Source organism: Lutra lutra, chromosome 12 (assembly GCF_902655055.1).
Source record: "Lutra lutra chromosome 12, mLutLut1.2, whole genome shotgun sequence".
In the NCBI taxonomy this organism is placed as follows: Eukaryota; Metazoa; Chordata; class Mammalia; order Carnivora; family Mustelidae; genus Lutra; species Lutra lutra.
Genome location: NC_062289.1, coordinates 88,063,895 through 88,079,319, shown reverse-complemented (window position 1 = coordinate 88,079,319; position 15,425 = coordinate 88,063,895). Strand labels below are relative to the sequence as shown.

At 53.6% G+C, this 15,425-nt stretch overlaps 1 protein-coding gene across 1 annotated transcript; it reads left to right on the top strand.

The window, feature by feature from the left end:
* Positions 1 to 5,424: 5,424 nt before the first annotated feature.
* On the top strand, positions 5,425 to 13,817 carry SDS (serine dehydratase). Its single transcript, XM_047697068.1, has 8 exons — positions 5,425 to 5,577; positions 8,240 to 8,394; positions 8,794 to 8,833; positions 9,089 to 9,228; positions 9,328 to 9,419; positions 10,154 to 10,381; positions 12,218 to 12,342; positions 13,110 to 13,817. Exons 2-8 carry the CDS (start codon positions 8,242 to 8,244, stop codon positions 13,316 to 13,318), a joined length of 987 nt encoding a protein of 328 aa, XP_047553024.1. The 5' UTR covers positions 5,425 to 5,577; positions 8,240 to 8,241; the 3' UTR covers positions 13,319 to 13,817.
* Positions 13,818 to 15,425: the final 1,608 nt, after the last annotated feature.

The following is a 15,425-nucleotide window of genomic DNA, read 5'->3' as shown; positions in this document are numbered from 1 at the left end:
AGCTTTAACCACTGGCTCGAAAACATCCTGCAAAGTTAACAGTTGGTAGGAGTTTAGTCCCGAGCTCCACTGCTGGGGGATGGGGAAGGCAGGCATCCTACAAGCAGGGAGAGCTTTCTGCCTCTGGGAATGGAAGTAATAGCAAAGTAAGAGAAAGACTTTATGACAATGGCCACAACTCAGGGGGAATCCACCTTGAGCTGCCAGCCATTCTCTGGAATGGTTGCCATGGGCCCCAGACTATAGGACAAGGACCCACGTGGTGGGCTGAGTAAGGGGCTCTCAGGCAAGCTGGGGCAGGGGGCAGATAATGGAACCATCCAGCACCCCTGAATGTTCCTGCCGTCTCTAATGTGAAGGGGAAACCCCTCATTGCCTCCAATGAATTATCTTCTTGAAATAAAAATTAAGCCAAGTTAAGGGAAAATAAAGAAGTCTCCATGTGTTGCACGTGGAGTTTGTGGCCTGAGAGTTAATCCTACTGCAAATATCTTGATTTTTCTACGAACTTTGGACAAAAATCCCTCACGGGCCCTCTGGACCTGGCCAACTCCACCCATCACATGTTGATGGATGGGTGATGATAAGCCCATGGGGGAGGCCCAGCGTGGCCATGGGGTTCTGACCTTGGTCGTGGTCAGTTTTAGCCATAAGTGTCCACCAAGAGACTGTTTGCCACATTTTTGGATGACGCAAAGCGGGGAAGCATCACTACAGACGGCGTTGTCAATTGACCCAAGAAAGGGTCACAAAGTCTCAATCAAATCAAATGATGGACTGAAGCCAGGTGAATGAGCACGAAGAGGGCTGTATGCCAAGTTCTACGGTGGAAGCCACAGAGATTAAGTACATCAAAACAAGATAGACCTGATCTGATTGGGTTAATTTCACCAAGAAAATAAATCTTTTAACTTCTCTGGAGGTCGATTGAGTAGCAGTTGGATATAGAACAACAGGCTTTTAAGATTAAGTGCATTTCACCCACGTAGGATTATTAATTTCTCCTGGCCATATTAATAGAAGTATAGAAGATAGAATGAGGGAGATATTAGTCTCATTCCATATTACTCTTGGGCAGAGTCTCTCAACCTTGACACTACTGACATTTGGGGCCAGATAATCCTTTGGTGGAGGGTAGAGGGAGCTGTCCTGTGCCCCATAGGACGTTGAGTGGATGGAGGCAAGAGTGGGGAGTCCAGCTGGGAAGGGGTCAGTGCAGACCTGTCCTAAGTCTGCTCATGAGCCCCTGGGAAGAGACTCCAGGGGCTGCCAGGCTGCAAAATCCCAAAGAGGTACCACGCGAGACTTGACGGGGAGGAAACATGAGTGAGGAGGGAAGACTCAGGGAAAAGAGACCAGACGGTTTGGGAAGGTCCTGGATTATAATAACAAAACCAGAGATAATCATAATAGCAGCTATATTCTTTGAGCCCTTATTCCACACCTGGCACCGGGCTGATTCGTCCTCATTTCTGGCGGCCAGAAACCAAGGTTAAGGGAAGTTAAGTGAGTTCTCTGAGGTCACAGCTGGGTGTCAGTTTCAACCCAGGTGTGATGGACTCAGGAGCCTGAGACCTTAACCAATCAGCAGACTTCAGGGCTGGCTGTTCCAGCCACAGTGGACAAACAGATGAGAGCTGCCCGTTCCTCTCAAAGCTGTGAAAACAATCAGTATCCCCACCTCCCACAGTCAAGGACATACCGATCTGGCCATCCTCGGGGACACTACTGGGGAAGGTGTGATGTAATAGAGCCAGCAGGCAGATGCAAGGGTGGAAACTTGCCCAAGGTCCCCCAGCCAGACTCCCACCTCTCCTCCTGGGACTATGGGCTCTGCCCTCACCTTTCTGCATTGGATAAATCCAAACCTCAGTTTGCCCATCTGCTAAATGGGAGAAGGTGACTTTCACTTTCCTCCCCTACTTCTGAAGATATTTTAAAGGAGGACTAGATGGGAGAGGAAGTTCCTCGTGCCCCATCACCCAGAGCTAGACTCAAATGCCCTCTTGAGCACCAGAAAATAAAGATGACCATCACCTAGTAAGTGCCCACAAGTCACTGCGCACTATCCTTATAACTTCACACCAATTAGGTTTAAATCCTCATAACAAATCTAAGAGTTGGACACTACTATCAGTTAAAGAAACTGAGGCACAGAGAGGTTAAGTAACTCATCCAAGGTCACACAGCAAATCGATGAATTTGGATTAAAACTTGGGCCCGTCAGAAAAGTCACTCACTTGCTGGGCGCCTGGGTGGCTCAGTGGGTTAGGCCGCTGCCTTCGGCTCAGGTCATGATCTCAGGGTCCTGGGATCGAGTCCCGCATCGGGCTCTCTGCTCGGCAGGGAGCCTGCTTCCCTCTCTCTCTCTGCCTGCCTCTCTGTCTACTTGTGATCTCTCTCTGTCAAATAAATAAATAAAATCTTAAAAAAAAAAAAAAAGAAAGAAAGAAAAGTCACTCACTTGCTGTATGAAAATTGACACACGCTGGGTTGCTGTAGTCACCGACCCAAACAGATGCCCCTGATGGCTGCATAGTGACAGCTGCCAGCCTTCCCCCAGGACCCTCCAGCAGCTGCCCAGTCAGAATGTCTCCATCACACAGACACCACAGACACTCTTCCTGCATCTGCTCCATTCTCTTCTCTTGGGTGAATCCCCTGCCCTCCTAGGTTCTTGGGTTCCACCCACATGATAGGATACAGAGGCACACACACATCCACACATGTGTGTATATATATATATATATATATACATATATATATATTTTTTTTTTTTTTTAAGATTTTGTTTATTTAGTTGAGAGAGAGAGAGTGCACGTGCACAAGTTGGGGGCAGAGGCAGAGGGAGAGAGAGAAGCAGATTCCCAGCTGAACAGGGAACCCAATGGGGGGCTAGATCCCAGAACCCCAGGATCATGACCTGAGCTAAAGTCATCCCTACATATTTCTTCTTTTTTTTAAATTTTAAGTTATTTTAAATTATTTTCTTAATTATTTAATTATTTGTCAGAGAGAGAGAGAGCACAAGCAGGGGGGAGCAGCAGGCAGAGGGAGAGGCAAGTGGATGGAGAAGCAGGCTTCCCGCTGAGCAAGGAGCCCAATGCGGGACTTGACCCAAGACCCGGGGACCATGACCTGAGCTGAAGGCAGATGCTTAACCAACTGAGCCAGCCAGGCGCCCTACATATTTCATATATATTTAAAAATGAAGCTATACCCAGACAGGAAATGTGTATCCACTGCTGACTGGATAATAAGCACATGGCCCATCTCTATGATGGGATATTATTCAGCCATGAAAAGCAACGAAAGCACATCCTGTATCTCGAAAACATGGTGTGGGGGCGCCTGGGTGGCTCGGTGGGTTAAAGCCTCTGCTTTCAGCTCGGGTCATGGTCTCAGGGTCCTGGGATCGAGCCCCGAGTGGGGCTCTCTGCTCAGCGGGGAGCCTGCTTCCCCCTCTCTCTCTCTGCCTGCCTTTCTGCCTACTTGTGATCTCTCTCTGTCAAATAAATAAATGAAAAATCTTAAAAAAAAAAAAAAAGAAAGAAAGAAAACACAGTGCAGAGGGAAAGAAGCCAGACACAAAAGGCCACACGCCCTCTGATTCCATTGATATGAAATGTCCAGAACGGGAGAATCCGCAGAGACAGAAAGCAGACCTGTGATTGCTGGGGGCTGCAGGGAAGGCAGAAGGGGAGCAACTGGGAACAGGTTTGGGGTTTTTCTCTGGGGTGATAAAATGTTCTAAACCTGATGCTCCATAAATGGGTGAAGTATATGGTATGTGAATTGTAGCTCAAAAGAGTTGTTGTTTTTAAGAAAGGATGCACTCAGGACATGGCGCATTCTTGTTGAAACCAATGGAGCAATATTCAGAGGACCCAGGAAGGACAGGATCCCCTCTTTCCACCCCTTGCCGCTCCCTGCCGTGCCCCAGTCCCAATGCTGCCGCCGAGGAGAGGAGACGAATCCAACATGATGAGACAGTTGTCACCCCTGGCCGCGTGGATAACCTCACATGGACACAGCACCCAAAAAGCCCACATCCGGGTCCTGTGAATGCGACACCGCTGGGCCAGATGCCCCCACTGGCCTCCACCTGCCCCATCTCATCAGCCTCATGTCTGCAAAGGGCTCAGAATTCCTGAACCTGTCCCCTCACCTGGGACACGGGACTCAAAATGCCCACTCACCCAGTGCTTCGAGGGTTCAGTGAAACCCCACATAGCAACACTTGGCTGGGGATCAGGCACAAGCAGAAGCTCCGGCAACTTGAGGGCCGACTGTATACACTCAGAGGCACCCAGGGACGCTGTGTCTGCATGGCACCTCCACGATGCCCACGTGGCGTCAGTTCGGCCGCCCTGTATCTCCTGCGCATGAGCGTGGACATCCTGCTGAGACGAGGGCTTGGGAGTCCCTGAGGAAGGTCAGCATGTCCCACAGAGAGGAACCGTTGTGAGGGCTGCTGGTGCCCTCACTGCCCTCTGTCTCATTGCTATTCTCGTCCTGGCCGGCGGGACAAGAGAGCTTTGTTGAGGGGACCAGGAAAAGATCCGGCCGGACGTGTTTGGGCACACCACCCCTGTGGACATCCACACAGACCCCTGCACATAGCCAGGGACAGGCAGGAGGCTTGTCATGGGGCGGGGAGTGAGGCCAGGTGCATGTGATGATGATGATGATGATGATGACGGCTGCTAACACTCAACACTCAGGTCCAGGCCCCATACCTACACATAACATTGTTATGTCATCTCATCTGAGGAGGGGGCGCTCCATTTTCATCCCCATTTTACAGATGGGCAAAGGGAGGCTCAGGGAAGCAAACTGACCTGCCCCGGGCCACACGGCTGGTAAATGGCAGAGCCAGGATTTGAACCCTGAGTCGCCTGGGTCCTACCCGTAAAGCCATCTGCTCCTTCAAGACAAGAGTTATAAAGGATGACAGGGAAAGGCCATTTACATTATAGCAGGCAGACTGGGTTCAAATGCCAGCTCATCTCTTACTCTCTGGGTCTCAGCCTCTCTTTCTTGAAAATGAGGATAAGAGTACCCCCTTCCTCCCGTGGTATGTTTCCTGGGTGCCTACTATGTGCCAAGCACATGCTAGGGCTGGGAAGTGCACGATCTCAGGCTATCCTCCTGCAAGCCCTTGGGAACAGTCTTGGGAAGCAGGTGTTGTTCCCACCAGCGAGTGAAGAAGCTGAGAATGGGAAGGGGAGGGGCGAATGGGGGAGAGCCAGGAGGAAGCTGCCAGCAGAAGCTCAGCCAGCTTCCCCCTCGCCTCCTGGAAGCCCCAGGGCAGCGGGCCAGGGGCGGGGCTTGGCGGGGGGCGTGGCCATCCCTGGGCCCCCATTGGCTGCCCGGAGGCGCCCTGGGAATAAAGCCCCGGACCAAAGCCCCAGATCCGTAGCCCCTGGGACAATTCCCGAGACATTCTACCTGTCCATCTACCCTCCATCTCTCTGAGGACTCTCTACCCAGCCTTTCCATCTAGACCGTCTCCAGGCCATCCCTTCCCGGTCTGCTCCCTCCGTCCAGGCCGCCCAGCTCCACCACCTTGGGCAGGTAAGTACCTGCTCCTCCCCCACTTGCAATCTGGAGTGCCTGAGGCCAGGGGCAGGGGGAAGAGGTTCCTGGGAAAGAGGAGATAGAGTCATTTGAGCATAAAAACCCATGCTCTGAAGCCAGACTGGCTGGGTCGGCATCTAGCTCTGGGCTTCAGTGTTCTCATCTCTAAAATGGGAATAATAACAGACCCTTCCTCGTAAGGTTGTTGTAAAGATGAAATGAGCATGCACTTAAAATGTCCAGTCAGAAATAATGATAGTTTGTTTTTATTGAACTCTTGCTTTGAGCCGAGTGAGAGGGGAGTGAGTTCTGACCTAGAGGGGACACAAAGGCAGACTGCAGCTTCCAGTGCCCGCCCTCCTCCATGTTCGGCACAACTTCAAGATGTTGTTCTAGAAGGAGTAATGCCCATAGGGGGTCTCTGCCCCTCACCTGAAGGCAGCCAGACACAGGTGGGGGAGAGAAGACTTCCCAAATCTACCTGAAAGGGGTCTTGTGGGGGAGGCTTCCCACTCCCAACCAGGAGAGCTCCCTGAGGCCAGGGCTTGGCAAGGTGCACAAGGTCGACTAAGCCAGAACGGGGGTGCCATTGTTTCGGGGAGAACCTCCAGGAGGCTAATTAAAGTTAATTCAAAAAGATGTGGGATGTTCCTGTAAAGGAGTGCCTCTAGTTCCTGGCTTTGGTTCAAGAGATCTCGGGGAGAGCACCCCTCCCAGACCCTGAATGTTAGTTAATTCAGACAGACATGAGCTATCCCTGTTTGGGGGTGCTAAGGCTAGTGGGGTGGTCAGGAACCCCATCCCTCACTTGTCTTCTACCCAGGTGTATCTAGCTGTCTGCAAGGGCTGGTGGCCAAGCCTAGGGCTGTCCCAAGCTGGGGAGAATCCAGGAGAAGAGGAGGAAAAAGGGCTGCACATCTTTGGCCAGACTCTGGGCTACATCAGATTCTCGATCACCCGGAATTGGTCAGACCAGGAGGTCTGAGCCACGCCCATGGTCCTGTAGAGAACCTAGCTTCTGCACTAGGCTATCTGAATTCAAATCCTGCCTCCCCCATCCCCCAAGCTGTGTGGCCTTGGGCAAGTCACATTAATATTCTAGTCCCTATGGCCAGAGTGACAAACCACCCCAAGGTGTAGGGACCTAAAACAATAGCAATCATTGTATTGCTGCTGTCTGTCGTGGCTCTGGGGCTTAACTGGGCTCAGCAGACAGTTCTCACTGGGGTCTCTCAGACATCTGCCCTGTGATGTGTGATGGTAGCTGATGTCTCAAGGTCACCTCCCATGTCTGACAGGAGACACTGGCCATCCGCTGTCAGGTAGACCATCTACATGTGCCCTCTACGTGAGGCCTGGTCTTACTCCCATCATGGCAGCCGGGGTTGGAGACGGAGCTGCCGGAGAGAGACAGCCAGGCGGAGGCTGTGTCCCCTTCCATGACCTCGCCTTGGGAGGGGGGCTGGAGTGGAGCCGGCTCACTTGGGCTCCAGAGAGCAGACCGTGCCATCTCTTCCCAGCTCCACGCTCAGTGATGTAATGTTGGTAGCTTGAAAGTGGCCTTGGGGAAGGTCATGTACAGCACAGAAGTGCGCACACAGCAAATCAGGGCTTGGTTTTTCTTTGAGGAGTCTATTGTTAAATATTCACCCACACTGCGATGCTTGGAGGCCACAGAGTGTCCCTTCCACCTACAGCCACAGGCCACCCACTCCTCCAGGGTCCCTGAGCAGGAAGCACAGACCCTACTTCTCACTGGGAAAAGCATCTGTGTCACATCATAAGAGATGTGTGTCAGATGGGAAGAGCTTTGCAGTGGTCATTCTGGGAAACACAATCTGAGCCTTGTTCCTTATCAGAATGGACTAATAACGCATCTCCTGGGATTGTTAAAGGGATTAAATGCATTAATATCTATAAAGCTTAAAACAGTGTGTGGCACATGGTAATCACTTTAGAAATGATTATTACATAATAAAATAATTATTATAAAAAGTCTACTCTAACTGGGGATGGGGCTTTCAGAAGGTCAGTATGAAAAAAATACATGCATTTAAATAGGTATTTCCTATGCACAATAAAACATTCAAAAAGCACAAAGGGGATGCTGAGTGCCAGCCCTCTCCCCAGAAGCCCCTCGCCCTCATGAGTTTCTTGCATATTTCCCAAGATGTTCTATGCACACAAAAGCTTATGGATTATGTGTGTGTGTCTGTCCCCATGTTTTTGCACAAATAGACTACACCTGCTGTCCTGGCCCCTTTTTAGCACTGAACCATCTTTGAAACTCACTCTGACTCAGCACCTACAAATCCATCCTCATCTCATGTCCCTTGAAATGTGCAAGGTCTGAGTGTTATTTCTGAATTTTACAGCTTCCCAGCATGTTGTGTGTGTGTGGGGGGGGGTCCTTGTCCCCATTTTACAGATGAGGCAGCTGAGGCTGAGGCGGGATTGCTTGCACGATGTCACCTGGTGAGTAGGCAGCTCAGCTGGGATTTGAATTCAGGTCTCCAGGATGCTCCTCATCTGGGCTCTTCCCTCGGCCTCATGGGAAGCGAGGGGAGGGGTCACTCGCCGGCATGCTGAGGGCTACATGGCAGCGGCCAGCACCATGGCCAGCTCTCCTGACCATCTGGGTGTCCTTCCTTCCTCCCAGCAATGACGTCTGGAGAGCCCCTGCACGTCAAGACCCCCATCCGTGACAGCATGTCCCTGTCCAAAGTGGCAGGCACCAGTGTCTACCTCAAGATGGACAGTGCCCAACCTTCGGGCTCCTTCAAGATCCGCGGCATTGGACACCTGTGCAAGAATGTACGGGCGGGGCTCTGCATCTTTGGAGCGGGGGTGGCTGGTCCTTTTTCCTCAGCGGGGCCAGGCCAGCGTGATGTGCTGACTCCCACAATGCTCCAGTATCTGCTAGTAGCCCTCCCTCTAGAGAAGGAGTGCCCACCCCAGAGGGTCTCCTCATGGACTGATCCCAGAGCTGTCATTTGCCTGCTTCCCCCACTGTCCATCCCCCCCAACACTTCCCTGAGCCAGTCTATTTGGGAGAAGCGATGTCATCTGAGAGGCTAGGGCAGCACAAAATCTGTGTGAAGGAAGGAGAGGCCAGTGTATACTGGAATCACTGGGAAGCACTCCAGGTGTGGCGGGGAGAGCCCAGGGGAAGACTGGGAGGAGGGCCTCACCCTCCCTACCTTGTCTCTACAGTGGGCTGAGCAAGGCTGTGAACATTTTGTCTGCTCCTCGGGTAAGTGGTCTGCCTGCCTCCTCCTGTGCCCTGCTGTGTGTCCCTGGGCCAGGCGCTCTACCTCTCTGGGCCCTGGTTACCCGAGCAATGAGCCAGGACAAACATCCACAGTAGCCCCAGTTTGGAATTCCAGGGGGAGGCAAGTAATCCCTCAGGGTGGTGTTCAGAGTCCCAAGGCTGGAGATGAGCAGTCCCAGTCGGGCTCCCAGACCCTCCTGCCCTGACACACTCACTCTCCACCCCCATCCCTGGCAGCGGGCAACGCAGGCATGGCAGCCGCCTACGCTGCCAGGAAGCTGGGGATCCCCGCCACCATCGTGGTGCCCAGCACCACACCTGCCCTCACCATCGAGCGGCTCAAGAATGAGGGTGCCATAGTCAAGGTGGTAGGTGAGGTGAGTACCAACCCAGGGCAGGGGCCGCGGAGGGCGTCTGGTGGCAGGGCAGGGTCCCCCAGACCCTCATCCCCTCCGACTTCTGCCATGGTCTTGCAGATGTTGGACGAGGCCTTCGAGCTGGCCAAGGCCCTGGCAAAGAACAACCCAGGCTGGGTCTACATTCCTCCCTTTGACGACCCCCTCATCTGGTATGTGGAGCCCAGAGTCCCCTGGCGCAGGTGGGGTCCATCTCCCCTACCCCTGGGTGGGCACCTGCCACAATGCATGTCATCGCCCCACGGGCACAGCAGTTGTATGTGCTGGGCATGGCAATGGGCACGAGAGCAGGTGCACATGCACGGGTGCCAGTGCCCGTTCCTGCGCTGCGGCCATGAGGGCATTTTGAGCTCAGATGCACACGTACCTGCAGCCAGGTCCCCAGAAAGCTGACCCCAAGACAAAGATTTCAGGGAAAGCTGTTTACCTGGGGGATGACACAACAGAGAAGGGGGGAGGGAGCCAAGGCCAGAAGAGAGCGGTTAAAGGGCTCTCAGGGACAGGCAGACCTCTGTGGACGGCCAGAGCTTACTCCATCAGGGGGGCCCCTGGGAGCCAGCGTGGAACCCAAACCAGAGTGATCCAGCTGTGGGAGAGGGTGCTGGGAGCTTATACACCACTGCCACCATTCCGGGTGGCCACAGGCATTGGCTGAGGGCCGCTCTCCATGGCTGTCGTCTCCTCCTACATTTGCAGGCAGCTCCAGTAGCCAGAGGAAGCCTTTGCGTGGACATGGGATGCTGGCAGCTGGAAATCGGGGAGGAGCTGGGGAGGGGGTGACTAGCCCAAAGCCCCTCGGCTGCCTGGGATGAGGACAAGGGGCATCTCTAGGGCCCCTGTGTGGGGTCTCCAGGGAGCCCAGCCTTAACTACCCCCCACCCTCCAGGGAAGGCCACACTTCCATCGTGAGGGAGCTGAAGGAGACGCTGAGCGCCAAGCCAGGGGCCATCGCGCTGTCGGTGGGTGGCGGGGGCCTGCTGTGCGGAGTGGTCCAGGGGCTGCAGGAGGTGGGCTGGGGGGACGTGCCTATCATCGCCATGGAGACCGTCGGAGCCCACAGCTTCCACGCTGCCACCACTGCCGGCAAGCTCGTCTCCCTGCCCCAGGTTACCAGGTGAGCAGCAGGGCTGCCTCCGTTGGCTGTTCATGAGCCTTGGGGAGCCCACCTCGGGGCTGCCTGCGAGGTAGACCCCCCCATGTCAGTCCCATTTTACAGATGAAGAAACCGAGGCTCTGGTCACTTGCCCAAAGTCACACAGCCACGAGTGGTACTGCTGGGACTGGACCCGAGTCTGCGTGACTCACTACTGTGAACGTCATGCTTTCTCACACGAAGAGTCCAATATTAAGCATGTATTGACTGCCCTGTGGCAGGGTTTTGCACACCTCATTCACTTGCTAATCATTTACTGGGCCCCTCCTATATGCAAGCACTGCTGATCCTGGGCCAGAGTGGTGAATAAACACAGCCCCTGCTCCCAAGTTCATATCCCAGCCCCCAACCTTTGACAGATGGTATTTAATTAGGATTAGGTTTGTCGCATTATATAGGAGCCCCAAATAACAGTGTCTTTTTTTTTTTTTAAGATTTTATTTATTTATTTGAGAGAGAGACAGTGAGAGAGAGCATGAGCTAGGAGAAGGTCAGAGAGAGAAGCAGACTCCCCATGGAGCTGGGAGTCCGATGCGGGACTCGATCCCGGGACTCCAGGATCATGACCTGAGCCGAAGGCAGTCGTCCAACCAACTGAGCCACCCAGGCGTCCCCCAAATAACAGTGTCTTAAACCAGATTGAACTTTACTTCATCTCTTACATAAAATGAAAAAAAAGTGTCTACAGGTAGGCAGTCCAGGGGCTCCAAGAAGCCAGGGCACAGGTCCCTTGAGTTTGTTCTCCATCATCCTTATCATATAGCCCTATGGCCCAAAATAGCTGCTTAAGTGCCGACTATCACACCCACACTCCATCTGGCAGGAGAAAGGGAGGGCAGAAGTGATGCCCCTTCCCTTTAAAGACAGACACAGTGCTCCCAGTTACCTCTCATTGGCCAGAACTTAGTCACATGGCCACAGCTACTGCAAGGGAGGCTGGGAAATATCTTACCAGGTCTCCACGTGTGCAGCTAGAATAGATATTGGGTAAATAAGTCCTTACCACAGAGAGGGAAGACTGCGCCCAAAATTCTGGATTCCTGAGCCTGGCACCCAGGAGCTACCATGTTGGGCTCTGATCCTGCACTGTTGGGATTGAGGAAATGATTGTTGAGTGCCTACTGTGAGCTATGCCAGGCTTAGGACTAAGGTGGTTCAGGCCCCAGGTGCTCCTGGGCAAGATGGGAATAGAAAGTGATAACTCCAGGGAGCAGGGAGAAAGTGACTGTGCTGAGGATGAGTGCAGGTCCTGGAGTTAAAAGGATCCTGCTTGAAGTGCTCACACCACCACTGCCTAGGCACATAACTTCGGGCAAGTGACCTGCACACTCTCTGCCTTGATTTCCTCTCCCATTAAAATCGAACCAATGAATAGCAAAAATGGTTGTGAGAATTAAATAATGCCTGCAAAATCCTTGGCACTTAATACTTGTGCAAGAAATTGTCACTATGCCTGCGTCATGGGGAGGACCCTTTGAGGAGGTGGCCTTAATCCTGAGCCCTGAAGGACAGGGCCAGACCTGGGGGGGCAGAGCCCTTTCAAGGAACCACAAGGCAGTCTCTCTGGCGTTTGTTCCTCAGTGGGTGTTGAGCACAATATGCTATTTACCCCCAGTCAAGCCTCTGTGCCTTATTAGAAAAGACTTCACTGTCAGGGAGCCTGCCCACGGATCCCGCTTCCCTCCTCCCTCTCAAATCCGTCTTTCTCTTTCCATCTCTCCTCATCCCAATCTCTGCCTCCCTCCTCCCTCCTGTTTCCCCCATTCCCCTCCTTTTCTCCATCCCCACCTCTCCCAGTGTGGCCAAGGCCCTGTGCGTGAAGACCGTGGGGGCTCAGGCCCTGAAGCTATTTCAGGAACACCCCATCTTCTCTGAAGTCATCTCGGACCAGGAGGCTGTGGCCGCCATTGAGAAGTTCGTGGGTATGTGCTGCATCCTTTCAAGACCTGAGCTGCTAGCTCAGGAACTAACTGGCTATCCACGTGGCATCCTAAAAGATCCCATTCCCTACAAATTTTCCTGACAGTCCTACCTCCCACCCCAATCTCCCACCCCTTCCTAGAACTTCCCACTCGTGAAAGGTAATACAGTGCAGTTGTAGAAGTGGAAAGGCCAAAGCTACAAGTGAAGAAGTAAGTTTGATAACCATGACAGCAGGGAATAGCAATTAAATATTTAAAAATGCGAACTTTGAGCTTCCTCATAGCCCAGGTGAAAAGGGAAAGTATGGACCTCAGGCCCGGCTTCAGAAATGGGTCTGTAAGTAGACTGGTTTCCTTCTGGGTTCAGTCTAGGTCAGGGATGACACACGTGTATGTGTGCAAGCACACACATACACACACACACACACACACACAGAGTAAGCACTCACACTGCCACTTAATCTGTATTAGCACTCAGTGTGCTCATCAACCATGCCAGTCTTGCTCAGATGATGACTCAAGCCTTCTCAACATAGAGCTCAGGCAGTTACAATCATTTTATCAGTGCCCGTACTCATAATGAAACCTAGTCGTGATCAGGACTTGGAAGGTCAAGCTAGGGCAGTGAGGGGAGGTTTGGCCTGGGACCGGAGTCTGTGGCCAGGTCTGAGAGCCCAGCGGCTCACACCCTCAGGCTTTCCCTATGGCCCAATAGCACCCCTGCACCCTGCCCCCAGGTCCCACCCTCATCACTCCCTCCTCCACAGATGACGAGAAGATCCTGGTGGAGCCCGCCTGTGGGGCAGCCCTGGCTGCCGTGTACAGCCGTGTGATTCAGAAGCTGCAAGGAGAAGGCAAGCTCCAGGCCCCGCTGTCCTCCGTTGTGGTCATTGTCTGTGGCGGCAGCAACATCAGTCTGGGCCAGCTGCAGGCCCTCAAGGAACAGCTAGGCATGAAGAACGGGCTGCCCAAGTGAGGGACCATCCCCACCCGTCTGCCTCCCCTCCCCGGGGGAACCCCTGGAGGAGCTGGAGTTTTATCCAGCACCTCGCTGTAAATATTATTGTGTCTGCCTGGGAGCCTCGGCCCAGGCCAGCCTGTTCGCTTCTCAGTCCCACGAGCCCGCTGTGCCGAGGGGCCACAGCTCCGAGGTGGAGCCAGGCCGGCAGCCAGCGAGGCCATGAACCGAACCTCTCTGGCCACAGCGCAGTGGTTCTGTGACTGTCCCTAGCCACCGTGGCTTGGTGACGGCTGCCCATGTATCCTATACCAGGTCCCCAGCGCGGGGGGGGGGGGGGGCATGAGGGGAGAGATCGTAGCAGGACAAGCCTCCTCCCTGGAAGGCACAGAGGGCTGTAATCCAGGACTGAGAACCGTCTGTCCTCTCCCCCAGGAAGCCCAGCCTGGCCCCACCCCCCAGGCATTTTTCTAATTGCAGCTTTTTCATTGAAAAAGAAAAATATGTATTTATGAAATGAAGATCCTTTAAGTTTCTCCTTCATCACCGTCTGCCTCCCTCTCTCCTCTCCCCCCACCTGCCTGCCTGCAGCCCTGCCCCCTAATCCCTGCCCCCTGGAACCTTGGCGCCCCATGGCTGTGGGGGCCAGGACCCTGCTCCCAACTGGGCCTACATGCTGGGAGGCAGGAAGCAGGAAGGGAGGGAGGTGAGCAAGAGCTGGCGCAAGGGCAGCCTCCGTTGGAGCCAGAACCCACCCCCAAACCAAGAGGCAGGTGAGGCTGGCCTCCTTCTGACAAGAAGTCCTTCCTGCTATCAGAATGACATGATCACAGAACCAATGGGAGCAGAGCAGTGAGCCCCCCGTCTCCGGGGGTGTGTAAACTGACACCGGACACCCATCTCAGGGATTCAGAAGGAGCGGACTTGAGATGAATGCCTTGCAAAGCCTCTCAGACGTGAAACCCTCTTCCCAGGAGAGCGCTGCTGACGCCGGCACAGGGAAACAGGGAAGAGGGCCTGCCAGGGGGCTCCTCGAGGTCTGGGAAGGGGTGCCACCACACCACCCCCAGCAGCCCCAGGCAATTCACTGAGTCCCCAAGTTCAGAGTGCAGCTTGAGACCCCCTCCAGTCCCTCAGGACACGATGCAGATCCACACAGGTCTGCAGAGCTCCTACTACCAGCAGGGACTGGGAGATTCGGGAGAGAGTGTAAAACCCACCCCAAACCCACCCCGGACACAGGCTCATTCACTGACTTCCAGCCAGGAGGGACAGAAACATATGTTATAGGTGATGGGACATCGAGGGTGGGCAGGCAGAGACAGCAAACCATCGGTCCCTTGGCCCCAGATTTCTTCCTGGGGGACAGAGTGGTGCTCAGTTCAAGAAAGCCTGTGCAGAACAGGGTTGCTTCCAGCCTCGGCTGTCCCACTTGAGTCAGCACAAAACCCCCAAAGAGGCAAGGCCTACACCTCTGTCCACTAGAAGAACTGAGGCGTAGAGGGCTGAGGTCAACCAGCTGGCTAAGATCAGATGGGGAGAGACTCTGTTTCGTGTTGGCCTGTATCCCACAGTGGAACTTGGGAAAGTCTTGTTGGTTACCAAGGCCCTGGGATAGTACCCAGAACAAAGTAGGTGCTCAAGAACATCTGAATGGATGGACGGATGGATGGATGGACGGATAGATATAGATAAATGAATAAGTAGATGGGTAGGCGGATGACAGATGAATAGGTGAGTAGACGGAAAATGGATGGATCTATGGATGAGGATGGATGGATGGATGGACGGATGGACGGACGGATGGATGGATAACAGATGTGTAGATGGATGGATAAGTGGATGGATGGATGGCTAGGTAGATGGACTAATGGAGGGATGAAGGGATGGATGGACGGATGGACAGACGGATGGATGGACGGATGGATGGATGGATAGGTAGATGGACTGATGGAGGGACGGATGGATGGACAGGTAGGTGAATGGACGGGTGGCTGGGTGGCTGTGTGGATGGATGGACAGATGAGTAGATGGATGAACGAATGGAAGACTGCAGGTGCACAATGGGTAGGCAGGTCAGCAGACGAATAAACGGACAGATGAACAGACAGAAAAATGGACAGGA

Bases quoted from the DNA above. Each gene is read 5' to 3' on its own strand.
- SDS (XM_047697068.1), top strand. From the start codon at position 8,242: ATGACGTCTGGAGAGCCCCTGCACGTCAAGACCCCCATCCGTGACAGC. The intron at 9,420-10,153 runs GTATGTGGAGCC...CCCACCCTCCAG, and splicing joins TTTGACGACCCCCTCATCTG to GGAAGGCCACACTTCCATCG. The intron at 10,382-12,217 runs GTGAGCAGCAGG...CACCTCTCCCAG, and splicing joins TCCCTGCCCCAGGTTACCAG to TGTGGCCAAGGCCCTGTGCG.